Source organism: Pseudogymnoascus destructans (genome assembly GCF_001641265.1).
Source record: "Pseudogymnoascus destructans isolate 20631-21 unplaced genomic scaffold scaffold_18, whole genome shotgun sequence".
In the NCBI taxonomy this organism is placed as follows: domain Eukaryota; kingdom Fungi; phylum Ascomycota; class Leotiomycetes; order Thelebolales; family Thelebolaceae; genus Pseudogymnoascus; species Pseudogymnoascus destructans.
Window position 1 is genome coordinate 610,209 of NW_020167537.1, and position 27,759 is coordinate 637,967.

Consider the following 27,759-nt stretch of genomic DNA (forward strand, 5'->3'; position numbering starts at 1 on the left):
TTAGATGGGCTGGTTATACAGCCGCAGACGACCAATGGGTGCCAAAACATGATGTAGGGCTATCGTTAATCGAGGCATATCACAGGAAGCAAGCACAAGGAAGCAAGGATGGGACAACGTAATGGTATTGGCCTTGGTGGCATTGCTGTATACGCGCTGGGCAGCGTGAAGGGCGCTGATGGCCTGGACAGTAGCCTCAGAATCAGCAGCAAGGCCAGCATCTTCGTCGTCGGCCCAACAGTTCAGGAGAGCGTCGGCCGCAAGCTGGAGGGCCTCCAACTCGGCGCCAAGCTGGGCAGCAGCCTACCCAACCATTAGTACAAACAAACAATGAGGAGGGAGTCCCTTACTGGAACGCACGCGTGGTTGCCCCGAAGGCAGTCTGCACACTTGGCCATGCCGGAAGGGACCCAGCACATCTGGCCTGGGAAGTTGTAATACGTGTGCGCACACTTCATGCAGCACGGGCAGGAGCCAGCGTGAAGGCGTCCTGCAGAATCAGGAACCTCACAGCGGGCAGCGACCTTCCACCAAAGCACGGTGCGCTCATCCTTTGGAGCCTCAGACTCAGGAACGACGGAGCCTTCGAGATCCTCAGCTTCGTCCTCAACTTCAGGCGAACGATACGGACGGATAGTGCGAGAACGTGATGTGGAGGAGGTGACAACAGATGGAACAGGCGTGGCGGGCGCCTGCGACTCGGGAGAGCTGGACATCTGGGCCACTGGTCGCTTGCGAGGTGTAGTAACTGGAGCCTTCCCCTTCGGCTTGGGAGCCATGATGAGGGTTGGATGATGTCAGATCTATCCGTAACGATAAGCTCCTGCAATCCAGGTGGAAAGGAAGTGATTACCTTAAAGAAACAAGCAACTGTGTAGGCCCCAAAGGTTGGGACTAAGATCGAGGGCGAAAGGCGAAGTAAGGTGATGTTGAGGATGAAGGTGGCAGGAAGTTCGATAGGAAGTTTGGAAGGAAGTAGGAGTTTGGCGCGAGACCCATAACAAAGGGGGTGGCCGCGGCAACCCACAACCAAGGGGGGTCACGGGACCAGCACACCAAGCACACACCCAAACAAGTCCACCACCCGGGTCAAAACAAAAAGTCTAAACAAGCCAGGAGGGCAAGTAAGCCCTAGCTGCGAAACCTTGGAATTGAGGGCAATCCCTCTAAGAGGGGAGGTAATTGTAAGGAAGGCCATCACGTGCCACCACGTGAGGTCCCTTTCATAAGCGGCCCATAGGGCTCGGTAAAATAGGGCACAAGGTGCATAGATAAAAGGGGTTGGAGGCCTCAGAAGAAGGCCTCCAGTCAATAGTCGATGTATCTACGTAGACCTATTGTGCTTACAGAATACGATACCTTCCTGCCTCCTGACCTGGTTCCCTGGACTCCCGTGAGACCTTAGGCTTACGCTTTACAACAGTAAACACTAAACATATGCTCTAATACTAATATATTCTAGGTCAGCTTGGCATGGCCTGATCAGGCAATGTAAAGCCAGAGCCTGTCGGAGACTGCTAAACGCTCTATTACCCCTTCCTAATCCTACAAAGAGCACTCGCAGCCCGCCCACCCATCCCATCCCCATCATTGCCCATTTCCCATTCCTTTCATGCCCCTCCCAATCTCACGCCATAGTTCTCATTCGTAACCCCATCCTCCGTCCCAATCCCTACAATTTGCTTCCCCAAAATCGAGAGATAGGTATATACAAATATTCCCACACCCTAGGAATGGCACGCACAATCCACATACCATCCCATATGCAACGCTAAAGATTCGACAAATTGGAATAAGTTTGCCGTCTGCGGTCGAAGATAACCAAGGGCCAAAAACGGCCCCTTCGTTCTTCCAGGCGACGAACTAAACAAGAATGAACACAAAAAAAAAAGCTGACGATGCCCTTTCTCTCCATACAGCTAATCATTCCGACAGATCTTGCAGTACCTGGATACTCAGTATCATAACCAGCAGTCCAATCGTCACAATAATCAATAACGCGAAGCCAAACCAACCCAACACCATCGCCGTAACCCCCACCCCGCTCTTGACGCTCCCGTTCGCCAGGTCCTGCGCTATGATACTCGCGGCTACGGAAGCCGTGTGTTGCCATAGTACCGAGACCAGCACAAAGATTGAGCTGATGAAGATGATTGCGAGCGAGACCTGGGAGACAGGTCGCGAGGGGAAAGGTTTCACATCGACTTCGGAACCGTCATCGTTTTCGGCTGTGTGCCAGCCTGGGAAGGTTGCTAGGAGGATGAAGCAGATGAATGCGAATATAATGGCGATGATTCTTAGAATGAAATTAGCATGCATTCATTACACTGTAAGAGTCGGGCAGGGAAGTAGACTTACATCAAGTACGGGAAAACAATCATATCCTTAAACTGGCTCGCCAGCCAAATCAAATTCAACGGATCCTGATCAATGCTGATCTGGTTCGCCAGACTCGTCGCATTGTTGCTGCAGAGCCACGCTCCGCCGTCGGGGTTGATGCAGATGCCGAAGAAGCCTACGCGCGCCTCGAGCTGCGCCCTCCCGACGATACTGGCGATTTGGGTGTGGACGCCGAAGTTTGTCTGTGCTGTTGACGGCGTGGGCGTGTAGGGCGTGTAGAAGAGGGAGATGAGGAAGATGTTGGGAATGACTGGTGATGATGACGAGCAGCCTGCAAGAAGTAGCGCTGGGTTTGGTTAGTCTTGGGAACTGCTGAGAGGACGGGGTAAGACTTACAGAGTAGTATGATTGCGATCACAATGAGCATCATGAGAACATGATGATATCCAATAAACGGTGCGAAGCCTGCAGAGAAAGCATATTAGAAACTGGTCCATCCCCCGAGAAGTGGAGAGGAAGAGGAGGAGGGACTCACGGAAAATTGATATCGAAAACCGCATCTGTGCCATCTTGACGGTTGCCTGTGCTTACGCACGCTCCAAAGCCAGCTGGCTAGTATTCGAGAATTGACTGCAGTGTCCCCTATCGTCCTCCTCTATAGAGGGGCGTGGAGAGCACAGAGCAGTTGGAGATTCAGCAGAGCTAGATCTTGCGTCTTGTCGCTCTCGTCGTCGAGGGATTGGAGATGCCGACGGGCGGAGAGGAGCTGAGGAGTGCTGGATTGATTGTCTGTCTAGATGTGTAGAGGTATCGTGGTCTTGATATGGGTGATACAAGTATTATAACTGTCGTGAAGTAGGTCTGTCTTCTTTTCGTTCTTTCGTAGATTGTATCAGATCGGCGACAAAGCTAGGTCGAAGTGCTGAATGATAACGACGGTACCTGTTCTCAGGTGAAGAAATGATGAGAGGAGAGTGAAGGTATGTTTGTATGTTGGGGGAGCAACTCAGCTTGGTCCAATGTCTTCCGAGGAATTCAAGAATCAAAGAATAAACGGTGGTTGGGAGAGATCGGTGGTGACGATGATGCGGTTTCTATTTCCTCACTACTAAAACTAGGGTTGTGCCAGCCTCTGTGTTTATCTGTGCATCATGGCGACAGGGGTGGTTGGGCGGCATGGCAACCGTTGTGGCTAATTTGGGTGCCTGGCCCAAAATCCACTCGGTTGATCCCGAAACCTATATGACGTCTGTTATGAATTTGCAGGGATTGTTTACTGCCCAGCCACGCCATTTCGAAGCCATGCGACAGACTCTTAGGCCTCAACAACATTATAGATTCGCTAGCAGATCTCTAGGATCGTATAAAAATTCCATGCGTACTATCATTCACATAAAACAGCAGCGCCCAAAAACTTATGCTGCTGTGAAGCCACACAGCATATCGCATCGTACACACGTAAAATACAGATGAAACGCCAAGAACTGATGCGACCCTCGATGAATGCTGTGAAAAGGACCATTGATCTCAGATGCTAGATAGATAAATGTCCCCACGTAAACTTTTTCACAGACATTGCTACCATGCTCATGCTACACGGCCAAACCGTAAGTGCCGCAGCAGCAGTGGGAAGCGTACAATCTCTCCAAAAATATGCATTGCCAAAATCAGCAATGACCCTCAAAGCCATTCCACCGCGCCCATGCTGCGGGCAAGCGTGTGAACCAGGCTCCCGCCACGAGAATCCCTATTCCCTTCCCTCGCCTATGTCAGGTATCGTCCACCCTCCGTCTACGCCTCGCTCCTCTAAATGTATAAGTCTGCCTCCCTTTGCCTCCTATGTCCCTACTTTCCGTTTGTTGAAGTTTATATATATCATATTAACCGCGTCCATACATAAATCGCTGCTCACTGGAGGAATCCGCTGGGTTCCGCTGGGTACATCCTCTGCCTCTTATTATCCGGGTGCTCGCTCTGGGTTGCCATGTCGGGCATGTCGGCCAGCTGCCTGCGGTTCCCTACTTGGTTTGGCGCGGGCATTGCCGCCGCCTGTGCTGCTTGTGCTTGCGCTTGGGCCTGTGCTTGAGCTTGTGCCTGCGCTTGTTGGTATGCGGAGTGGGTTGGTGTTATCGCGTATGCTGCATTACTTTGCATCTGCGCAAAGTTTGCCTGGGCGGCTGAGTTGGGAGATTGCCCTGGCATTTGGTTCGGAGAGGGCCAGGGCCCTGGGGATTTGCCTGGCGAATTCTCGTCTTTGATAGGCTGGGCCGATGCGATGTTGGAAATGTTCATGTTTATCGGTTGTTGGGCGTTTGCCATTACTGGCTGGTATGCAGGGTATCCTGCTGCTTGGGGTTGGGCGGGGTTGGCGTAGTCTTTCTTGAACTGCATGAGATGCTTTTCTAGACTTCGAAACATGCCTTCCTTGGTAAAAGGCTTCGGTAACACATCGTTCATGCCTGTTAAATATTAGTGAAAGTTAACACAAAGAGCAAGATCGATATCCTTACCATATCGGAAGTACATATCAATGTCGTCAGCCCTTATGTTGGAAGTCATAGCAATGATAGGTATCCTAGGTGCGACCTCGCGGATGCATACAGTTGCGGATATACCATCCAAGTGCGGCATAATGATATCCATAAGAATTAAATCAAAGGAGTTTGGTGCAGCATTCATCTTGTCAACAGCTTCGAGTCCGTGTCGCTTCAACATGTCAGTATCACAGGTAAGTTGGGGGGTTGTAGTAGACGTACAGCTATATCCACACCGCACTGAAAGCTTTGCAAGAACTTGGATCCCACGCGTGCGCAGGTCTTATCGTCCTCAACCAGTAAAATGCGAGGTTTATGCATTCCCCATCCAGGATCCGTGAAGCTCTTCTTCCGCCCTGCCGCAGACTTCGATTGCTCCATATCTGTCTGATTCTCCGCCAACGGTCCACCCGGAGGAATAGAGTAAGGGATATTGTTAATATGCGCGCTGTTGATCGGATCGATGCCATTGACTTGTCCCACCGGGTATACCATGCTGTCCAAATCGTAATTGCGATTCGAATACGGCAAATTATTTGGAAGACTGGTCGTCGTTGGCGTCGGCACAACACCGCCCGACCCTGACTGGTCATTCGAAGGAGTGGAGTATTCGCTACGGAAGCTGAAGGGACCGCCGACCTGCATCTGCTCGAGGTCCTTGCTGAATAGGTTCTCGGCAGAGAATTCCTGGAGGAGATGTGAAGCCTGCTGTAATGGCGACGCGGGATGGTCATCTGGCCCTGATCCAACAAGGTCTGCAATGCCAATGCCATGGCCATTCGCGTACCCTATAGTCCGGCTGTTCCTCCTCTGCGCATCCATTGTATGTAAGAAGCTCATAACCCGGTGCATTGCTCCGTCGTGGTTCTTTACAACCTTTTGGAGCCCCACAACCTGTGTTAATAATACGGCGTGGTTGGTAGTAAGGTCGTCGTATCGATCTTGAAGGTTTTGCAGCTGGTGCTGGACGGCGCCCAATTGGGTGTTGACCAAGTCAATCTGCTGCGACGGAAAGGACTCCTCAACTGACGTGTTCGTCTTCCGCGGTGCCGGACCCTTTCGTCTGATGTTGTCCAGCGAATCCTTATTATTTGCTTGAAACTCGGGATGCTTGAACTCCCATGCCTGTATTCTTATTAGTATCCTGCTGGGCACTCCGAACCTAACATACCCCTTGACCATACGGATTCTGCCCATTATCTTCATTATTCTGCCGAACCTTGTGGAAATCGTACTTGTTCAACTGGCGGACGAAACTCGCGAAGTTGCTGTGCTTGAAGTGCTTGGGGAGGATGGATTTTGTGAATTTCTCGTTCTATCGCTAGAGTCAGCGATTGCCCCGGCTTGTGACTCCTCTCTCATATAACTGACTTCTAAGACCACGAAGCTGTCGCCTTCATTACCCCACCGCACTACTGATTCGTATGACGGATCCTCCAGCATTCTGTTTGCGCGTTAGTCATATCCCTCGGCGTTCGCGACATCTCGTATGGCGTTGGAACCTACTTGTACAGCTTCCGCACCTGCGCAACAGTTAGCCAATGCGACCCCCATCGTCCACACCCAAATGAAGACTCACAAAATCGCTGGAGTTATTGGACCCAGTCCCTGCTGTTTCGGCCTTCTCCATGGTGTAGGTAGCCGCTCGAACAGCCTTATCGACGTCGCTGTCGTCTTCGGGGTACGCCGCCGGTAGCCGGCAGAATCAGGGTCCTGGTCGCCCTTGCTCCTTCGGCGTTCGACTTTGCGCTGCGCTGGCAAAAAGAACGATGGTCAGGGCGACTCGGCCGAGGGCAAACGAGAGAGCGAGGGATGTCGCCTAGGTGGTCGATGCTCTGCGGGGCTATGGCACGGTTTTATGAAGCAGGCGATACTTCCATGGCGCGCAAATGGAGGAAGGCGCGCGGCGCAGCGGTCGTGGATGACTCGGGGCGTGAGGGCTGGAGGGGTAGTTGCTACAGTAGTGATCGTTGTTTGATGCTCAACGTAAATGAGCGACAGTTTGGCGTTCAATGTTCGTGTTGTTTAGTAGGGAAGGTCGTGGGATGAACAAAGTGGAGTTTTCGTTGGCTTTTCGATGGGGTAGAGGCTGGTGGTGGTCCCTAAGGGTTGTGTGGTGGGGATGATGGGGGGGTAGGGGGCGGTAGTTGTGGTGGTGGTGAAACCAAAGTGATGCGGTTACTGGAGTTGGCGCTCAGAGGTTTTTGTGGGGTACGGAAGAACAAGATCTACAGAGAACACCACTAAACGATTTTCCCTTTCGTCTCTCAACCTCGACCGACGCAAGTGGCTACAACCGAGTGGCTACTTCCTTGGACGTTTATATATCCGTAGGGGGAATATGGCCAGTTTAGTCATATAATGCCCCCTAGGCTTTGGTTGAAGCTGAGGGATGGAGTTTGATGGGGCTGAGGATGAACTGATATAGATGGATATAGATGTATATAGATGGATATAGATAGATATAGGGGATACTACAGCTGCATTCCGTTCCAGCGGCTGCTTGGCGGCATCATGTCTAGCAGAAGCTGAAAATATATGTGGCCGAATGACAGCATACTTATACAAACTACGGAGTACTCCTCTACTAGTTACTTTACTTTCCTCGCGTCGGCAGTACACACGGCAAAGGGCCGAGCAGCCAAAAAAGAGCGGAGTGCCTCCGGCAACGACAAGGGAACGTATTTCCGCATCCCTCGATCCGCATCCCTCTATCCGCATCCCTTATCCGCATCCCTCTATCCGCATCCCTTATCCGCATCCCTTATCCGCATCCCTCTATCCGCATCCCTCTATCCGCCTCTGAAATCCATCCATGCCGACTAGGAAGCAGAGTAGTCCCCGTAGTTCACATAGCCATGTTCGCGATTTTTTTGCTTGGTGTTGTTTCGAAGCCGCCCACAAAATAGTTATTTTCGCTATGGCAACAATCCGCGTGTGTGGCGTTCGTCGCATAGCATCATAGCATGGAGTTGATCGTGATAAGGGAGATTGAGACACCGCCCGATGATTAAGCGCCACTGACAGGGACAAGGGCTACTGTATCATCGTCCCCAAAACCACCCATTATACACCGTACACTCTCCTAACAGCTTGTATAACACCGTATACAAGCAATTGCCATCATGAACTCCTACGCCGCCCGCAGACTGGCTCTCAATGCCACCCGCCGCCTCACAGAGCGCAGCTTCCACACCACCCCGCGCGCCTTCGTCAAGGTCGGTGACGCAATCCCCGACCTCAATGTCCTCGTCGAGGGCTCGCCCGGCAACAAGATCAACATGGCCGAGGAGCTCAGCATCGGAAAGTCGTTGATTATCGGTGTGCCTGCAGCTTTCAGTATGTGACAAGCTGCCCCCCCCCCGGCGCACCGCACCTTCCAGACGGGAGATAGTGTCCTGCCCAGATCTAGACAACATACGCGATAATGGATTGAGGCTAATGATTGTCAAAAGGCCCGGGCTGCTCGAACTCCCACATCCCGGGGTTCATGAAGCATGCCAAGATTAAGGATGCTGGTAACGTCTTCGTTGTTACCGTTAACGACGCGTTTGTGTATGTTTTCCATCGCGTGTGCTTGGGATATATCTAACGGTTACCAGGACTAAGGCATGGGCCGAGAACCTTGACCCAGATGGATCTACTGGGGTAAGCTCCGTCCTAGCTCAATGCTGCTCGCTGATGGCCTGGGCCGGCGAGCTATGGACTCAAACTAACTGTTATAGTTCCGCTTCATTGGCGACCCAGCTTGCACTTTCACCAAGGCCCTGGATCTCGATTTTGATGGGACCACTATCTTTGGCAACGAGAGAAGCAAGCGTTACGCCCTCCTGGTTGAGGACGGCAAGGTGAAGCAGACATTTGTTGAGCCTGATAACACTGGCATTGATGGTATGTAACCACCCTTCTAAATGAACCTTCAATGCTAATATATTATAGTTTCCGCTGCTGAGAAGGTGCTGGGATAGATTTAGTAGCTATCTTGTTGGCATCAGAGGGAGTTACTAAAAGTAGTCACCTTGGCCGTCAACGCTATGTATATACTATAACCAGATGCACAGCGAGTAGCTTGCAAATAAGAACAAGTATCATACATAAACTACAAAGAGAACCAAGCTCTAAGGGCCAGATATAGCTCCAAATCTATCAGTGCTGTCATGAATCAAAATATAATCACGTGACTCGGTGGATTGTGCCACTATCAACCTACCTCACATCTTGGCAAGGCTCCGAAAATCCTCCACGCGACCCGTCAGCCTTGCACGACAATCACCATCCCACGTCTCGACGCGCCGACAACCACATCATTCAATCCCTTCTTATATCACGTCCCTAAGCCCATTGTTCTTCGATCGCAATACCAACTTCGGTAGCATTTAATAAAAAATCGCGCGATTTGCCAACCAAATACCCCCGCCCCCATCGTCACACCAACCCCAGCTGGAGACAATGGCTAGCGACAAAGCCATCACCAACGCCATCTTGGAGACGGTGCGCAAGCTCTTCAAGACGGATCTCGATGCGCTGAGCGTGAATCATGTGCGCAAGATTGTGGAGGAGCAGTTAGATCTCTCCTCCGGCTTTCTAAAGGGCGACGCGTGGAAGGCGAAGAGCAAGGAACTTATCACCAGTGAAGTCGTGAGTATCCATCCCAATCCACGGCGAATCTCTAGAGCCATCCTCCCCAAGAGCAAAGACTGATATTTTATGACAGGCGAAACTAGATGAAGGCACCTCAGCCCCTGAATCCCCAGCTCCAGCTCCGAAACCGAAATCGAAACCCGAACCACAGCCAAAAGTAACAAAGAAAAACGAACCAGTCAAGAAAGGCACCAAGCGCGCTGCCCCAGCGAAGGCAGCGGCCCCGAAAAAGCGTCAGAAGAAGGAGGTTACGCCCAGCTCGTCGGATGAGGAGCTGAGCGAGCCGGAGAGTGAGCCCGAGCAGAGTGAGGAGGAGGCCGAATTCAGCGATAGCGATGTGAGCGAGGCGCCGAGACCGACGAAGCGCGCTGGAGGTGGACCGTGGAAGAAGGGCAAGAAGGAGGAGATGGAGAGTGAAGAGGAGAGTGAGGCGGAGGAGACGCCGAGTGACGGTGATAGCGATGTTAGTGAGGCGCCGAAGAAGAAGGGTGCGAAGCCGAAGGCAAAGACGAAGGCAAAGCCGGCGCCTAGGCGCGCATCTACTGCTTCGAGGAAATCGAGCGAGAAAGTTGTGTCTGAGAATGAGGAGGAGGAGGAGGTTGCGTCCCCGATAAAGCTTAACCCAGTTGTGGTCGCGAAGTCGAAACCGCTACACACAGTAGAGACACCAGACGCCGAGGACGACGAAAAGCCCGACACCACAAACCAGGCAGCCGAGGACTCCGACTCCGACCTCTCAGTCCTCATTAACGAGCCGCCCAAGCGCTCCAAGTCAAGCTCCAAGTCCACCAAACCATCCACATCCAAGACCCCCAAGCCCGCCGCGGCTCTCTCCCCAGCCAACGCCGAGATCAAAACCCTCCAATCCCAACTCGTCAAGTGCGGGATCCGGAAGATCTGGCAGTTCGAGCTGAAAGACTATGGAGACGATTCCAAAGCCAAGACCCGGCATTTAAAGAACATGTTGAAGGAGGTGGGGATGGAGGGACGGTTCAGCGAGGCGAGGGCGAGGGAAATTAAGGAGATGAGGGAGTTGGCGCAGGATGTGGAGGCGGTGACGGAGGGGGCGACGTTGTGGGGGAAGAGGGGGAGGAGGAGTGGGGGGAAGAAGGTGGTTAGTCAGGAGGTGGAGAGTGGGAGTGAGGAGGAGAGTAAGGAGGAGGATAGGCCGGCGAGGAGGGCGGCGAGGAAGGATGATTTGGCGTTCTTGGGGGATGAGAGTGAGTCGGATTGAGGGGGGTGGGGATATTCGGGGTTGGATATCCTTGGAGGGAGACACGCCTGCTTGGGCCTCGCTACAAATGTGGGGAATGTCTGTGTGTATTCAATGCAACTGCAGTTAATGTGGTCGCTTTGCTGGTATATGCGTGGAGTGTGTAATCAGCTCTTTATAATACTAGTTATTAATGCTATTTTGTGGATGCCAAAAAATAAAGCATTGTAGTCATAATTTTTAAGTTGGTTCAGTGTTCGGCGGATCGTATCCGGATCTGATCCTGAGCCCTCACGGGTAAGATCATGATCCATCTGAGGTCTACGGATAGATACGGGTTATATCCGGATCTTCAGGATAATGAGGCTTAAAATATAAAAATAGAATAGATAAAATAACTTATATAACTACTCTTCCCCCTCGTCATCAGCGTCTTCGGCTTCACTTTTTTCAACCTCTAGTATATGACCCCAATCTCGTAAACAGAGTAAATATCGAAGCGTTTCAGGAGAGAGCCTCTTCCTTTTCTTCGTAAGAATATCAGCTCCATTACTAAAGACCCGTTCTGATGGAGCTGATGTTGCAGGAATTGCCAAATGGTCTCGAGCAATTGCAGCTATAATTGGATATTGATATTGCTTTGCTACCCAATATTTGAGGATACCTGTTGCTGGACCTGGCCGGGTGGTCATATCGGCCCAGTAACTAAGGAGCAATGACGTGTAATGAATCATAGAGGCAATCGTTGAGTAGTATTGCTCTTGTTGTTGGTGTGATAAGCCAAAATATGTATAGTGACTTGTAGGTTTGAGGAGGAGATTTCTAAGTTTGCTCTTGAGTTTGATAGCAAACTGAGTGCAACGAATGTCAGTATGACACACCACCCTAAGATGAGTAGTGAACCTCATCATTAAAGTTATTAAGCTTCTCTCCAAATGAAAGGCATGGGAATTCTTTGTTAAAAACCCATAACTTCCGTAAATCTTCCTTTGTAATTTGTCATACTGACATTCGTTGCACTCAGTTTGCTATCAAACTCAAGGCAAACTTAGAAATCTCCTCCTCAAACCTACAAGTCACTATACATATTTTGGCTTGTCAGACCAACAACAAGAGCAATACTACTCAACGATTGCTACAACCCTCTATGATTCATTACATGTCATTGCTCCTTAGTTACTGGGCCGATATGACCACATAGCATATCTCTACAACCCTCTATGATTCATTACATGACATCACTCCTTAGTTACTGGGCTAATACTACACCTGACATATCTCTATCAACTAGAGGCCTAGGAACATGAACGATAGCTCCAAAAGCTTCTACAACCGTCTATGATTCATTACACGTCATCAGTCCTTAGTTACCCACAAGATTGGTTAAGTTATGACATAATCTGTCTATAGGGGTACTCTGACCTTGGACCTCCTTTCACTTCCTATTGGCTAGGAACCTAGGAGATGGTTCTATGGGATTCTCTTACGTCGACTACAGTTACCAAGCCTGGTTAGTCATGGAAAGTCTTGGAAAATGAGAGAACTACACTCCTTTAGCATAAATAGGATTGCCCTTTCCTTAAGAAAGGGCAAGCAGACAATACAGTAAATCGACTATCACATACTTCCACGTCTTTTCCAAGCTTCTAAGCATTGATCTTGTTACTTCTTGTTTCTGAAAAGTTAGTGAGGTGCTAACCTCTGACTTATCCCTGAGTTCTCAGACTCAACATTTGTTACAACTTGTCTAAACCACTCCACTACATCATACACCTGATTGCTGCGTTGTGGAATAGTCTAAGCTACGACCCTTTGGCTCTGTTTCCTAAGACAGTGTGTTGTCTTAGTAAAATCATCCCTTCCTTGGGTGGCTAGATTCTCACATCTGGTGCACCCACCATTACATAATTGCCCGGGCACTTGTAGCAACCTCTCCAGCTCTTGTCTATCCTGTTATTAGCTTTTTCTACATTTTGTACCGAAGGAAGAGAGTATATACCTTCTTCTTCCGAAGACTCTTCATATACGTCGTTACTACCGTTGATAGCGATGGGTTTCCCCAGTTTATTCCATCTGGAAGCTTCTGCCATACCGATGGAGTCTTATTGTAAGGACACAGGGCACCCAGCTCACAGTAATAGCATATGAGAGTGCGAGTCAGTTGCTAATATCAAGGTGAGTTAGTGAAGTAAACACAAGACAAAGAAGTAGATCAAAAGATATGTGTACTTACAGTGAGTTTGTAGGAAGAATATTGCAGAAGAAGAGTATAGAAAAGAGGTAGAGGTTGAAAGGTATGTGTTTTATATGAAGGTGCGCGTTGTGGTGTTGCTTTTGGAACAGTAATTCTTTGTAGGTGAATATTCCTTCACGAATATTTTTGTTTGCAACTTTAAAATAACCACGACCTTAGAACCACCTTCCTTGGTTACTCTCCGATCTACACATTCTTCTTCCCTTTTGCACCTTCACCTCTTCACTAGGACTTCAAGTAAGTTTATTATCTTGATTTTATAGCCAGAACTTCTGGCGATCTTCTGCTAATCACGTGTTTAGTATGGCGAAACGCAAGGCACCTGAAGAACTCTCCACTAATGTGTACTATCAAAGCTCGCAACCGCGTCTCCAACCTTACTAAAGATGGGAAGGCTTTTCACTTAGCACTCAAGGCTGACCATGCTGATCTGAGCTACTACTTAAAGAAGTAATATAAGTCTGCAAAGTATATCGCTGCCTCTACTGAAGACAAGACACGTCTACAGAATGAATTGAAGGTTGAGCGTATTCGTGTTCAGTAAGTTCCTTCTGGTAATCTCTGGTAGCCTCAATCTAACTATAAACAGGACTGAGAAGGGTACCCATGCATCTTGCATTGCGAATCAGAAAGTCAAGAATATTAGCGCCTCTTCTTCTTCTCCACAAGCACCACCATCTACTCCGCCACAACTTCTGTCTGAGCTTGCTGCATTTGAGGGTATCTCAAGTATCCCAATCGATGACGATCATAACAGCGAGTGGGAGGATACTGAGGTTGAAGACGATTTGGAGTTGGAGCTTATGTTACGGCGCGACGATATTTTAAATCACGAGGCTGTTCTACCCAGATGAGCTTTCCGATGAAGAGATCGCTAGCATCCAGGCTCTCTTAACTCAAGCGCGCATTGATGTATGCTACCTCATAGTCTGGTAATCTTCTGGTAATACTAATAGTTGATAGGCCCATGAAGAGTCCAATTTCTGCAAGTGGCAACATTTCTGGGATAGATGTATCCGCTCATATACGAGAAAGGCTGGAAAGCTGAGAAAGAAGCCTGAGTGTCTCTTTGAGTATATGCCGTGGATTGATGTAGAGGAAGGGTACGTCTCTGATCATCCTAGCAATCTTCTGGCAATACTAATTGTTTATTATAGCACTTTTCACGAGGTTATCCCACCACATAAATATTTCTGTTTGTACGAGCAGGCAGTTTGGACAAACTTTACAGCTTGGAAGTTTGGAAAGTGGGCCCAATTACCAGGACCTGCGCAGTGGTACCCAAAGTCTTACAATCTTGTCGACAATGGATGGTTGCAAGTCTCCACTCATAGTTCTAGCTTCAAAGAGGCATTCTTACTTGTCTACTCTAAGAAGTTTGATAAGGAAAAGTGGGCTAAGGTATCAGCTGCGCAGGATATGTTGTTCCTGGAGCTAGAGTAGAGGAGAACTTGAGTTTGCTAAAGTTATAGCGCCGGAGTACCTGGTTTTCCAACGCGAATAGGGGCTATAGAGAAATTTAAGTACTTCATCGTAGCCAGACTTCTGGTAACCTTCTGATAATCGAGCAATTTGCCAAATGTCATCTCAATACTCAGAGTTGTTTGATTCTGACAATCCTATTGCAGATGTATTCTCAGACTCTTTTCCATCTTCTCAACAACTATCCCCGTTAAATCAAGTCCCTGCAGGCCTTGAATATATTGGCAAATTAAACCAATTCATCAAATGGACTAAGGATACACACGATGTATTCATTGAGTGGTGGAAGCTATCACGATGGTATGAACAACACTCAGATCATACTACAAAACTCCTTACGAAGATTGCATGGGATTCAACGAACCGGAGTTCTCAATACTGGAGAAGTTATCACCAAGGAGCAGACTGGCTTTCTGGAGAACCATGTGTCATTTGTACTTATTGTTCGAAGGCCCTTATGCATCCTGCAATCAAGTCTGCTGGCCCAAAGTCTATGGCAACACATCTTGCATCGGACATTTGCAAAAAGAAGTCACGGATGGGTAAGGATAGTCTCTATCAAATGCGAATCAATCAAATGCGACCTCAACAAGTAAGGATTACCAGATTATTACCAGAATCATGTAGGTTAATATCTATAATAGGATCATATTCTCACACAAGAGACATTTTATGAACAAGTTCTATACACAGTTATCTCGACTCATAGCTCGTTCGCTCAGTCGAGGATACTGAATGGAAAAGGCTTGCTATCTTACAGAATCCTCACTATCCACTACCCTCAGCAACAACTATTCGAAACCTCTTAACAACAAAGCTCACACAAATCGAAGAAGAGATGCTACAAGATGTTGTTCAGTTGAATAACATGAGCTAGGCAGGGTATGTGTTGTACCTTTCCTCCAATAAAATGCTCGTTGTCCGCAATACTATCAAGCATTATTTCCACATCTCTCATCAGAAGTGTTGTTTGATGCATTATCAGTCGTAATGGATATAATTCGTCCTTCTAAATGGTTTTTCAAGTATTCCACATAACTCAGCACCAGTATGCTCTGTATATATAGGTTCAAAGCCAATCAAGACCTCTTGCATTTTCCAATGACGGTCGATAAACGATGCAATAACACCCATAAATGAAAGTCGAGTAACACTTGACCAACAGTCGAGCGATAATGCAATAGTGCTCTCCTTGGCCGAATCTGGATTACGCCAACAAATCAAGAGATCTTAATGAACTGGGAAGAAGAGAACCAGATGGAGGGCCTTGCAAAGTTACAAAAAGACAAGGGTATCAGATTTACACTTGGAAAGGTATATATTCTCTTGTTAGTTCTGGTAATCTTCTGGTAGCTTTTTCTAATATCTCATAGCTACGGAAGCTCACTATCTTTGTTAATTCAAGTCATACTCGAAGGAACAGGTTTATGACTTTGCAAAAGGCAAACATGAACCGGGGTCAACCATCTCAGAGACTTCTTCGACTTATTCAAGATGTATCAACTCGATGGGATTCGACATGCCATATGCTTCTGCGAGCACAGCAACTCAAGTCAACAATCAATCAATATACCCGAGGCGATCATGGTGCTCATATGTTTAGACTTGGCGAGGTAGAATGGGAGCACATCAAATACATCATTGATCTTACAAGACCATTCAACTTCTTTATAACAAACATTGGATCGTCAGCTGGACCTACTGTCTGCTATACACTCGGAGTATATCAAAAACTCTTATCAACGATTGAAGGAACTCGGCACCGGCTACAGCATAAGACATATCCATGGGTAGCAAAGATGACTTTAGCAATCGATGCTGCAGAGAAGAAGATTAAGAAGTATTATAACAAGCTATACACAAATACTGGATCTATCTTCGCATTTGCTAGTATCTTAAATCCTAGTGTAAAGCTCTCACACTTTAACAAAAAGGTTTGCAAGCTTGACTTTTCAATACGAAATTGGGAGATAGAGTTTGAACAACAGTTTAAGACTCTTTATAAAGAGCAGTACTCTACAGTGCCAGTTGCGAGTCAATTAGGATTACGAGATGCAGATATTGATCCATTAGCCTTAGTATTGCAGCAAAGTCAGACATTAAATGGGACTCGGGGCCAGAGAGAGGAATATGTGAATGAGGCTGATCTCTATCTTGATGCTCGTAAGTTTCTGGTAATCTTCTAGTAATCTTATTCTAACTTGTATAGCACATGTGTATACAAAGATATTGCTATTTTGGCAACAAAAGGAAGAGCAATTTCCTGGCGAATCATGTATATTCCTCTATCTAAGTACCACGATTATCAGAAGATTATCAGAACGCTATTTTCTATTATATATGCTTAAGAACATCTCTCCACCTTGCTTGATGAGGCCGGCCAGACCTACTAATACCTAAAGTATTTATGGGGTCTAGCATGTTGGATAGGCGTTGGTGGCGAGGACGGCATATCCTTATCTTCATCTTCATGAATAGTTGGAAGTATAGGCTCCTCATTATTACCATCTTCTCTTATATCTTCGTTATCTAGGATATCGTCATCTGGGATGTCGTATAAGGTCTCGTTAAGACGGTCAGCCCTATCTCTTTCTTCACCTTGTTGGTAGCGCATTTGTCGTTCTTCATGTGCGGCTTGTGATAAGTCTTGCTGTTGCTGTGGCCGCTGAGGGTTAAATGGAGGATATTGTACCTTTGAATATGTCTCTCGGATATGTGTATTTGATCGTAGTTCTTCTTCATCGCTGATATATTGTAACTCGATAGAATTGCACATCCGTTGTCGTTGTGCCTCATACTCTTCTTCTACTTGCTCCTCAGTCATATCAACGACGTCCATCATATCTGCAAGCTTGTCACGATGACATTGACGATTCTTGTATTGTCAAGAGTAATATACAAGCATAATACTCTTAATCGTCTCAGGATTAAGTTGGCCACGTCGGTGGCCACACACATCCCTTGCAGCACTAAAGACTCGCTCAACTCCAGACTCAGCAGCAGAAATACAAAGTATATCACGAGCTATTGCTGATAGACTTCTCACAGCTTACTAGAGATGGCGAGAGTGATGCTGATAGATGTAATACTTTAACTTAACCATAAAACTGTAAGGATGCCTTCTCGTCTCTCATTCTAGGGAGTAGACTCTGGGTAGCCGCGGGGTCACGTGTGATCATTTGGGTGGGCTAACTGAGTCAGAGCCAAGTCAGATGGGTTTCGGGTACTTGAGACAATCGACTCACGGGGTTCCCCCATCATCTTTTTTGTATCCTTCGTAGTAGACCTATAGGATAGCATCCGTTTAGCCTCCGACTCGCACTCTCATATGCTATTACTGTGAGCTGGGTGCCCTGTGTCCTTACATTATACAAAAAAGATCACGCCTGCCGGGGACGGCCGTACTTAAATAATATCCCACACCGGAACGACTCAGGAGAACTACCGTTACACCATCGACTGCGACTTGGTGACGTTTCGGAGGAGAGACCTGACGACTTCAAATAGCCGTGATTCCAGAGATCTCACGGACAGCCAGTGGATCAGGGTTTGATTCTTCAGAACAAGCTGGTAAAGTCGCCGACGCGTTGGCGCCAAATAGGATACGAGATCCTTAAGAACCCCCTCATAGCACAGAGGAAATTGTGGACAAGAGCATTGATAGCTACAAGCTACCGGAAGTCAAGCTCTTTCGTATTGGTACCGATACACACCCGAGGCAATATATCGAAAAAGCCGACATCAAACATACCCCAAGACAACCACGGTCAACTGCCCAGAATGACTACCAGACAAACCACCACTGCAGCTACGACCGCTGTGCCATCCGAAGACATCCCGAGTCGAATGGACCACCTTGAAGCACAGATACAGGAGGTCAAGGATCTACTAGTTATCCTGTCGCATCCCAGACCAGAATCCCGTCCACATTGCCGGTGGACGCCCCCATACCCACAGTCAAAGCTACGGAGCAACGAACGCCTCGCACACGAAACACCCCCGAGACAGTTCAATTGCCGCCTCTTCAGAACACTCGTTCTCCCTCGATTCCAGGGTCGTCAAGAATGCGTACCGAGGACCCTCCGAATCGCTACAAGAAATCAACCATCTCTGAGAAAATCCTTCCTCTCAGCGATGGGGTAGAACATACCTTCCTACAATGGAGTGCTTCGATTCGGGACCGACTCGTAGTCAATGAGGACCACTACCTTACTGACGTCTCGAGAAGAGCGTTGATATGGGGAACTATGACCGGCCTGGCGAAGACCTACCTAGAGCCCCAATACCTGTCCACTACGCATGGGTTCCGCAGTGCTGAGGAGATGATGGATCTACTAGGTTCATACTACCTCACAGGCAACGAGACAGAACAGGCCAGGAACCTCTTCGACGACCTGCAAATGGGAGAGAAGGGGCATGCTAGCGAAACCTTCCCAGAGTTCAAGGCTTGTTTCCAAAGTGCAGCTATCACAGGACAAGTCTCCGAGTCGGAATGGTTTCAGTACATGTGGAACAAGTTGACTCCCCAATTCCGCAGCCGCGTCGTGATCATCAAAAACCAATGGAATGGAGAATACCAGACCATGGTACGAGAACTTACCGCCTTCGATCAGGAACGGCGCCAGAACAACGAATTGAATCCGCTACCTGCTCTCGCAAGGACGTCCACATGTACCACGGATACTGCAAGCCCGTCGGCGTCGAAGCCGACTCGAGCCACATCCGCTCTGTTCACCCGAACTGCGTTCCTCCCCAAGCCAGCCATACTGGAACGTGTGAGAACCGCAGTCCCTGCGCCCTCAGGAAACTGTTTCAAGTGTGGCAAGCCCGGCCATTTCCAGGACAAATGCCCCCTTAACGCTACTATCAAGGAAATGGACCGTAACGACCCCGAGGCAGAAGAACAATGGGAAGAAGCCATGGAACTTCAATCGGATGCGTCCCTCAAGGAAAACGACGAGGCCTAGGAGAAGGCTCCTTCCTAGGTCTACGCAAATGTGACCTGCGAGGACTAGACTTACGAGAACTCCTGGGAGGTACCCAGTTCTTAGTCGACACGACCCTGAGTATGAATGGACTCGGGGTGCAAACGAAGTCCCTGGCAGACACAGGAGCAAATGGCTACCTCGTCATTAACAAGCCTTTTGCAATACGACTGTCGAAAGCGCTTCAGAGCCCCATGCGGAAACTACCCTACTCTGTACCCATACGTGGATTTCAGCGCATTCAGTGCTGATTCGGGGGTGCAGGCGGCTTGGACCTAACAATACCCTCGCCCTACTATCAAGCTTGACTTTCTGCTGCGTTACCAAGTCCTGGTCTCTTCGGCTCAGAATATCTGCCTTCTGGTTATTCTTGCCCGCGGTGTATGTAATGCAGAAGTTGAAGTTGGAGAGTAGCTCCATCCATCGAACCTGTTTCACGGTGAGAACCTTGGTAGACATGAAATATTCCAGCGAACGGTGGTCAGTGTACACGTCGACTCGGTGGCGCACCGAAGCTAACTCGGGCCTCCGTTTTCTGAAGGCCTTTACTATTGCGAATAGTTCCTTGTCATGGATCTCCCAATTGATCTCATGTCCAGATAGGACATGACTGTAAAAGCTTACAGGGTACCATCGCTTGTCAGGGTGTTCTTGAGACAGGACACCAGCTACCACTCCATCAGAGGAGTTGGTCTCCAGCTTCGTAGGCAATTCGGGGTTGAAGTGGTGAAGTGCCTGTACCGCTAAAAATTGTTGTCGCAATTCCTCGAACGCATCCTCACATTCGTCTGTCCACCGGAACGGCTCCGAGGGACTAGTGATGGTGGTGAGGGGCTTTGCTATTTTGCCAAAATTACGAATGAATTGTCTATAGAAGCCACAAAATCCCAGGTATGACTTCACACCTGTAACAGTGGTCGGTCGGATCCAGTTACGAAGGGGTTCGATTTTGTCAGGGTCCGCTTCGACACCGGAGGTAGTGAGAACATAACCCAAGTATTTTGTCCTGGTGACGTTGAACTCGCATTTGTTCAAATCGGCTTGGAGTCCAGCTTCTCGGAGACGCTGTAGGACCTTATGCACATGCTCTATGTGTTCCGTAGGGTCCTCTGAATAGATTAGGATGTCGTCTAAGTATGCGGTACAGAAGTCGTCTAAGTATTGCATCAGGACGTCATTCATATACCGCTGATAGGTTGCGGGACCATTCGTCAGTCCAAATGGCAGCACTTTGCACTTATAGGATCCATAGCGAGTCCGAAAGGTCATGTACTCTTCCGAGTCGGGGTGCATCCGTATATGATGGAAGGCTTGTCTGATATCTAGCTTCGTGAAGATTTTTGCTTTCGACACCCGTCCTAGTAGTTCGTCGATATGCGGGATGGGGTAGGGATTGTTCCGGGTGAGACCATTTAACTTCCGGTAATCGATGCAAAATCTTAATTTGCCATCCGCTTTCTTTACGAATAGGATAGGGGACATGAAGGGGCTGTTGCTGTTGACGATGAATCCCTTTTCCAGGTTTTCCAGCAGGTATTGCTTGGTAGCCTTAAGCTCTTCAGTGCCCTGTCGATATAACGGGGAGAAAGCGTTTGGTAAAGGGGCTTCGAGCTGTATCTTGTGGTCATATATGCGGTGGGGGGGAATTCAATCCGATTCCAACTTCGAAAAGACATCGGTGTACTTCCAGTGCATATGTGGAAGCTTCTGCTGGATGAGGCGGAGCGTTTCTTCGTCCTCTACCAACTCCTTTTTATGAATGATCTGATCGATTTCGTAGATGCTAGTCTGAAAAAACTCAGAGTCGTTTCACATCATCTCGTGGTGGAAAGCATTTGCACTGATTTCGCATATATGCGTGGGCGTAAACCTATGTACTAGGGTTTTTTGCGGTGGGGGAGAAACCTCCTGGTTTCGTAGTGGGTTCGATGGCGTATCGGTGATCTCTTCGTAGTCGGAAGTTCTCACTTTCATTTCCATCGAGCGTCCGCCTGCGCGGCGTCTGTCTTCGCGGTGGATTGCGAAATCCCGGCGATTCGCATCCGACTGGTATGCAGGATGTTTAATGGACGTTTCGCGTGAGTGGTAGGGCAAGGTGATCTCCTTGCTCCAGCTAGGAGTCGGCGGGTACTCCTTTGGCCATACTAACCAGCTCTTTGCAGAGTCGAGTAGTATTCGGAAGCGGCTGAAAAGCTTCTTCCCAATTATCACATCTTGTGCTCCGAGGTCCAGGAGTACAAAGGGGCAGTTATATATCCGGCGTCCTTGGACTGTTAAGTGTAACCGAATATACTCCGATACGAGAGCTACGTCGCACTAGCCCGATTCAGAATTTATTGTTGTAAGCCAACATTTGAGTACTCCTACTTTCTCTTGTTTGTTTCCTTACAACAACAACGCCAGCGAACACCAATCCGAGACTGGTAAGTGGCCCCCTCCGTTCATATATCTGTATACTAATTGATTGTTTAGAATATACAATTCCACACGAACGAGTAGGTGATGGGAACGCGCTCAGCGCGCGGGTGATAATGTGGGCTCGACTGACGGGATTATAGATCCCAACTTGAAGATGCTGGCCCCGCCCTCTGTCTGCATTGCCTTTGGGTCCAAAGCTCGGGGAGTCCAGGCGCATGCCTGCGTCTGGTCTCCCTCGTCATCGAAGTGCGAGTACTGCACTGGCCAGCACTCTCCCTGCATCTCAGTGCATTTCCTTGTGGTGTTCCGTTGGTTGGTTGTAGCTGACCATCGGCCCTTTGTTCCCTCTGTAAGTACCGCACCCTCATCGCTGCCGAAGCGGCCCCCCCTGTTGTCGCCGCCGACGTCATCGCTGCTGCCGCGGAGGCAAATCGGGTGGCCCTTGTGGCCAGAGCATTCTGAAGTTCCGCTCTGCGGCAGAGCGAGACTCCTACAAGGAGGCTCGCGCCACGCGTGCCGCCATCGAGGCGGGGTTCGCCGTGAGCATGCCCCTTCCCCCGTGCTGTTTCGGTGCTGACTCGGTGTAGCAAATCTGGTCGTCTCTGCGTCGTCTTCGGACGGAGCAGGTGTAATGCTGACTTCTAAACGATAGAAGATACAGAGGTTTCTTGCGTAAGGTTGACTTGACAGAGGAGGCAGGGGATTAGACACAAAGGCTTTCCAAGTAACACGTTACAGCATTGTAAAGAATACTATATTGAGTTGAGCACGAAGCTCCTATCTAAGGAAATACTATCTACTTATATAGTGGCGTCGTGCCTTATGGGTAATCTGGATAGTTGGCGGATAGCTAAATATTCAGGATAGTTCGTGGATAGCTCAACTATCCAATATCCACTAGTTTCTGCAACTATCTATTAGCCCCATCACATGGCAGCCTACCCCGCTTGCCCCCTGTGAGTCACACGTCACGTTACTAGGCCCTGGTCCTGTAACCATGACGTCACGTTACCATAGCCGTAACAGCAGGGGGGCATGCCGGCTCTCCTGGAGGAAGTGGTGGCGGCCATGGGCAAGCTGGCTGCGGTCGCCGCCACTGCTGCGACGGTTCTGGTCCGCGCTGGTCAGAGGAAGGAGGGGGAGGGGGAGGGGGAGGGGAAGGGCACCTTTGGTGCAGAGTATGGGGAGTGAGGGGGGGAAAAGGGGGGGGTGGGGGGGGGGGCCTGTGTCAGAGGGGGCTCGGACCCGACTCTTCGTGGGGTCGCTTCGACCCTTCGTCTCTCATGGTGGTAGCCGCTTGTTGCGACGCCGGTGAGACGTTTGGGAAGGGTGGCTCCCGCAAGGGTTATGGTGGTGAGTGCGCCCTGGCTCAGAGGGTAGTTAGTTTAGGGTCGTAGGTAGCAATGACTCTGTTTTTCCTGCTTTGTCGTCCCTCCTGTGATTGTAGTTTTGTTCCTCGCCCGCCTCCCATGCTGTAACCCATCCGAGTAGTTCTTGAGGTGGACCTGGTAAATCTGGGTATTCCGTGTGAAACTGTCTGAGTTTATGGGGAGAGTTCATGAAGTTCGACGCTGGGTACCACTCCGGGTCCGGATCGTATCCGACCCAACTAACCCGGTATTGTAGTTGCTTCCAGCGGAGCCTTACGGCGAGGATATTTTCCACTTCCCATTCCTCTACGCTGTCTATCACTTCGCTGCTAGGCTCAGGCGGATCCTGACCAGGTAGGCGGTTGTTCGGATCCTTCATGAGGACGTCTGGTTAGAACACATCGTGTATTTGAGAACCGGTAGGTAGTTCCAATCGAAACGCGTGCCCAATCCGTTCCAACACCGTATATGGTCCGAACCATTGTTGGCCCAACTTGCGGCTAGGGCGGGAGTTTTTCAAATTTTTGGTCGATAGGTACACTTTATCTCCTACGTCCCAGTCGATGGCCCTTCAGCGTCGATTCACATGCTTAGACATTCCTCTTGTGCCTTTGACATGCTTTCCTTTGCATGGACCCATGCGGTATGCATTCGGTCTGCAACCGCCTTGGCTTCATCCCAGTTTAGGGTCTCCCGGGGGTTGGTGCTTTTCGGGGTGTTCCAATCCCAACTCGTACGCAGATTGGTTCCGTACTTGAGTCGGTAGGGGGTCATGCCAATGGAGGCATGGGGGAGTGTCATTTGCATGCGGTCCATTATGGGGATGAGTTCGCTCCAGTTATCCTGGTAATGGGATACGAAAGGCCTCAGTCTCTGATCGATGTATCGGTTCATGATTTCCATCTGTCCGTCAGTCTGCTTATGATAGGCAGTCAACAGCTTAACCTTAATGCCGATAATTCGACAGAACTCTTGCCAAAAGGATGATACGAATTGGGGTCCGCGGTCGCTTACAATCGACTCCGGAGTGTGTCCGAATCGGTATATCCATTCGATGAACAATTGCGCCATCTGCCGGGCAGTTGTGGTTTTGTAGCAAGGTATTGTCACTGAACTCTTTCCGAGTCGGTCCATAAACACTAAGATGCTGTCATATCCATGCTTGTCCCTTGGGAACTCCTTGAAGTCCATGGTGAGGTGTTGCATAGGATATTCGGGTATGGGTAGTGGGTGTAGGAATCCTTGTTGCTTAGTGACATTGGTGTGAGAAAGCCAGCATGTCACGCAGTTTCGTACATACCGCAAACAGTCCGCTTCCATCCCGACCCAATGATACTTTGGAGCGAGCAATTGGTAGGTTTTCCTGCCACTTGGATGTGCTGACGACACTTGATCGTGCGCTTCCCGGATCAGTCTCCTACATAGGTCGGTGTGGCGATTCACACATAGGCGGCCTTTGTACAGGAGGAGCTGGTCGTTCATCGCGAATCCATCTGGTAGGGGTTGTTTCGCGCGAGTCTCAGTGAACGACTTCCGATTGTCCGCACATAGCGCCTCTATTAAATTGAAGGGCACCTGGGGCTTGGGGGTGTCCATCGAATTAATGGATGCTCACTCCCCCTTCCACGTTTACGAAGGTTCAACTCAAACGCTTAGCAGATACTTCCCAGTGCCCATTCGGACCACGAAGATGGAAGTGAAATCAAACAAAGCCAACTCCAGTATCGCATTCCATGAGGTGGTCCCTTCACGAACAGCCACCTCTGCACAGAAGTGTAACGCTGACTTCTAAACGATAGAAGACACAGAGGTTTCTTGCGTAAGGTTGACTTGACAGAGGAGGCAGGGGATTAGACACAAAGGCTTTCCAAGTAACACGTTACAGTATTGTAAAGAATACTATATTGAGTTGAGCACGAAGCTCCTATCTAAGGAAATACTATCTACTTATATAGTGGCGTCATGCGTCATGGGTAATCTGGATAGTTGGCGGATAGCTAGATATTCAGGATAGTTCGTGGATAGCTCAACTATCCAATATTGTAATGGTGGGTGCACCAGATGTGAGAATCTAGCCACCCAAGGAAGGGATGATTTTACTAAGACAACACACTGTCTTAGGAAAAAGAGTCAAAGGGTCGTAGCTTAGACTATTCCACAATGCAGCAATCAGGTGTATGATATAGTGGAGTGGTTTAGACAAGTTGTAACAAATGTTGAGTCTGAGAACTCAGGGATAAGTCAGAGGTTAGCACCTCACTGACTTTTCAGAAACAAGGAGTAACAAGATCAATGCTTAGAAGCTTGGAAAAGACGTGGAAGTATGTGATAGTCGATTTACTGTATTGTCTGCTTGCCCTTTCTTAAGGAAAGGGCAATCCTATTTATGCTAAAGGAGTGTAGTTCTCTCATTTTCCAAGACTTTCCATGACTAACCAGGCTTGGTAACTGTAGTCGACATAAGAGAATCCCATAGAACCATCTCCTAGGTTCCTAGCCAATAGGAAGTGAAAGGAGGTCCAAGGTCAGAGTACCCCTATAGACAAATTATGTCATAACTTAACCAATTTTGTGGGTAACTAAGGAGCGATGACGTGTAATGAATCATTGACGGTTGTAGAAGCTTTTGGAGCTATCGTTCATGTTCCTAGGCCTCTAGTTGATAGAGATATGTCATGTATAGTATTAGCCCAGTAACTAAGGAGTGATGTCATGTAATGAATCATAGAGGGTTGTAGAGATATGCTATGTGGTCATATTGTTATGAAAAGGACCCTGATGGCGTGCTTTTCGGACAAAGCACCCTCTTAGAAGGGTTGTATTGTAAGGATGCCTTCTCGTCTCTCACTCTAAGGAGCAGACTCTGAGTAGCTGCGGGTCACATGTGATCATTTGGGCAGGCTAACTGAGTCGGATGGGTTTCGGGTAAGCCTTTTGACTCTATCCAACCCTTTACTTCGTTGATCCCATTGTTCTGTGAGCTCTCAACTGGGATGCTTCGCCGGATAGGCCCATGAAGCGCTTGCTCAAGTAACGATATTATCGTTGACTGGCCTTTTTTGATTTCTTCCTGGCCTTCCTGAAGCTCCCGGATCTGGTAATCAACTTGCTGAAATTGCAACTCAATACTACTTGTATTAAGTCCTCCATTCTCACTTTCCTGCTGTCTATCCTGCCAGTCTATATTACCTTGAGTATATCGGGCTTTTAAAAGCTCAACTAATGACACAATACTAGTTGACGTCCGGTCTTCACCCTGTATATTCAAACGCTCGTCTAGGATCATTTGATTATAGGAAGGGGAAGATATTCGCAGGCGCTTCTTGCGGCTTCTTCCTTGACTGACTGACTGACCACGAGCGGAAGAAGTGATTTGATAAACTGGCGTTGAGGTTTCAAAAGGAGGCAAGTTGATAGAGCTGATGTCCTCACAGTTATTACTTTGTAGCTCTTTGTCGTTGTCTACATCAAAGCCTGAGAGCTCCTGCGCTCTTTGGCCAATATGTCATACTGACATTCGTTGCACTCAGTTTGCTATCAAACTCAAGAGCAAACTTAGAAATCTCCTCCTCAAACCTACAAGTCACCATACATATCTTGGCTTATCACACCAACAACAGAAGCAATACTACTCAACGATTGCTGCAAACTCTTCTACTACATCTGTTTATGCTACATACATCACGGCATATCATTTGAACACTCATTGAACAAGTTATTAAGAAAATCTCCTCCTTAAGGGGGTGGGCCAATACTACCACATGGCATATCTCTACCAACTAGAGGCCTAGGAACATGAACGATAGCTCTAGAAGCTTCTACAACCCTCTATGATTCATTACACGTCATCGCTCCTTAGTTACCCACAAGATTGGTTAAGTTATGACATAATTTATCTATAGGTACTCTGACCTTGGACCTCCTTTTCACTTCCTATAGGCTAGGAACCCAAGAGATGGTTCTATGGGATTCTCTTACGTTCACTACATGATTAGCAAGCTAGTTGTGGGTCACACTTGATTTCTAATACATTTCTGGTTAGTCATGGAAAGTCATGGAAAATGAGAGAACTACACTCCTTTGGCATAAATAGGATTGCCCTTTCCTTAAGAAAGGGCAAGCAGGCAATACAGTAAATAGACTATCACATACTTCCACGTCTTTTCCAAGCTTCCAAGCATTCATCTTGTTACTCCTTGTTTCTGAAAAGTCAGTGAGGTGTTAACCTCTGACTTACCCCTGAGTTCCCAGACTCAACATTTGTTGCAACTTGTCTGAACCACTTCATGTTACGACGGAACAAGAAGGCTGGCCAACTACAGGACAGGAAGGAGGGAGGTCGCATGAGACCGGCCCTGGTACCTGGAGGGGCAGCGGGTAGTTCCGAAAGTATCACGTGACGGACTCGCAGGATGATGAGAAGAGTCCTAAGAGTCCAGGACTCCGAGGACTCGAGTGAGTTCCCAGGAGTCCACTAGGCACGTGATGGACTCGCAGGATGATGAGAAGAGTCCTAAGAGTC

The 27,759-nt window shown here is 48.5% G+C and overlaps 6 protein-coding genes across 6 annotated transcripts; 3 read left to right on the plus strand and 3 right to left on the minus strand.

Annotated features, from left to right (window-relative positions):
* On the minus strand, positions 1-779 carry VC83_07264 (uncharacterized protein; the record flags this gene model as incomplete). The annotated part of the gene is made up of 2 exons (XM_024470840.1): positions 1-303; positions 351-779. 2 exons carry the CDS (start codon positions 777-779, stop codon positions 1-3), a joined length of 732 nt encoding a protein of 243 aa, XP_024321918.1.
* Positions 780-1,583: 804 nt separating this feature from the next.
* On the minus strand, positions 1,584-3,430 carry VC83_07265 (uncharacterized protein). The gene is made up of 4 exons (XM_024470841.1): positions 2,876-3,430; positions 2,737-2,805; positions 2,359-2,686; positions 1,584-2,296 (listed from the first exon to the last, which is right to left on the minus strand). The coding sequence occupies exons 1-4, from the start codon at positions 2,907-2,909 to the stop codon at positions 1,924-1,926; spliced, it is 804 nt and encodes a 267-aa protein (XP_024321920.1). The 5' UTR covers positions 2,910-3,430; the 3' UTR covers positions 1,584-1,923.
* Positions 3,431-3,682: 252 nt separating this feature from the next.
* On the minus strand, positions 3,683-7,432 carry SKN7 (kinase-regulated stress-responsive transcription factor skn7). The gene is made up of 7 exons (XM_024470842.1): positions 6,454-7,432; positions 6,381-6,397; positions 6,246-6,318; positions 6,046-6,189; positions 5,097-5,999; positions 4,851-5,046; positions 3,683-4,799 (listed from the first exon to the last, which is right to left on the minus strand). The coding sequence occupies exons 1-7, from the start codon at positions 6,502-6,504 to the stop codon at positions 4,249-4,251; spliced, it is 1,935 nt and encodes a 644-aa protein (XP_024321922.1). The 5' UTR covers positions 6,505-7,432; the 3' UTR covers positions 3,683-4,248.
* Positions 7,433-7,642: 210 nt separating this feature from the next.
* Positions 7,643-9,086, plus strand: VC83_07267 (uncharacterized protein). The gene is made up of 5 exons (XM_024470843.1): positions 7,643-8,213; positions 8,330-8,429; positions 8,477-8,522; positions 8,600-8,765; positions 8,814-9,086. The coding sequence occupies exons 1-5, from the start codon at positions 8,000-8,002 to the stop codon at positions 8,840-8,842; spliced, it is 555 nt and encodes a 184-aa protein (XP_024321844.1). The 5' UTR covers positions 7,643-7,999; the 3' UTR covers positions 8,843-9,086.
* On the plus strand, positions 9,085-10,941 carry VC83_07268 (uncharacterized protein). Its single transcript, XM_024470844.1, has 2 exons — positions 9,085-9,512; positions 9,589-10,941. The coding sequence occupies exons 1-2, from the start codon at positions 9,324-9,326 to the stop codon at positions 10,747-10,749; spliced, it is 1,350 nt and encodes a 449-aa protein (XP_024321908.1). The 5' UTR covers positions 9,085-9,323; the 3' UTR covers positions 10,750-10,941.
* Positions 10,942-13,322: 2,381 nt separating this feature from the next.
* VC83_07269 (uncharacterized protein) lies at positions 13,323-14,425 on the plus strand (the record flags this gene model as incomplete). Its single annotated transcript, XM_024470845.1, has 5 exons — positions 13,323-13,432; positions 13,572-13,702; positions 13,833-13,894; positions 13,946-14,085; positions 14,140-14,425. The coding sequence occupies 5 exons, from the start codon at positions 13,323-13,325 to the stop codon at positions 14,423-14,425; spliced, it is 729 nt and encodes a 242-aa protein (XP_024321999.1).
* Positions 14,426-27,759: the final 13,334 nt, after the last annotated feature.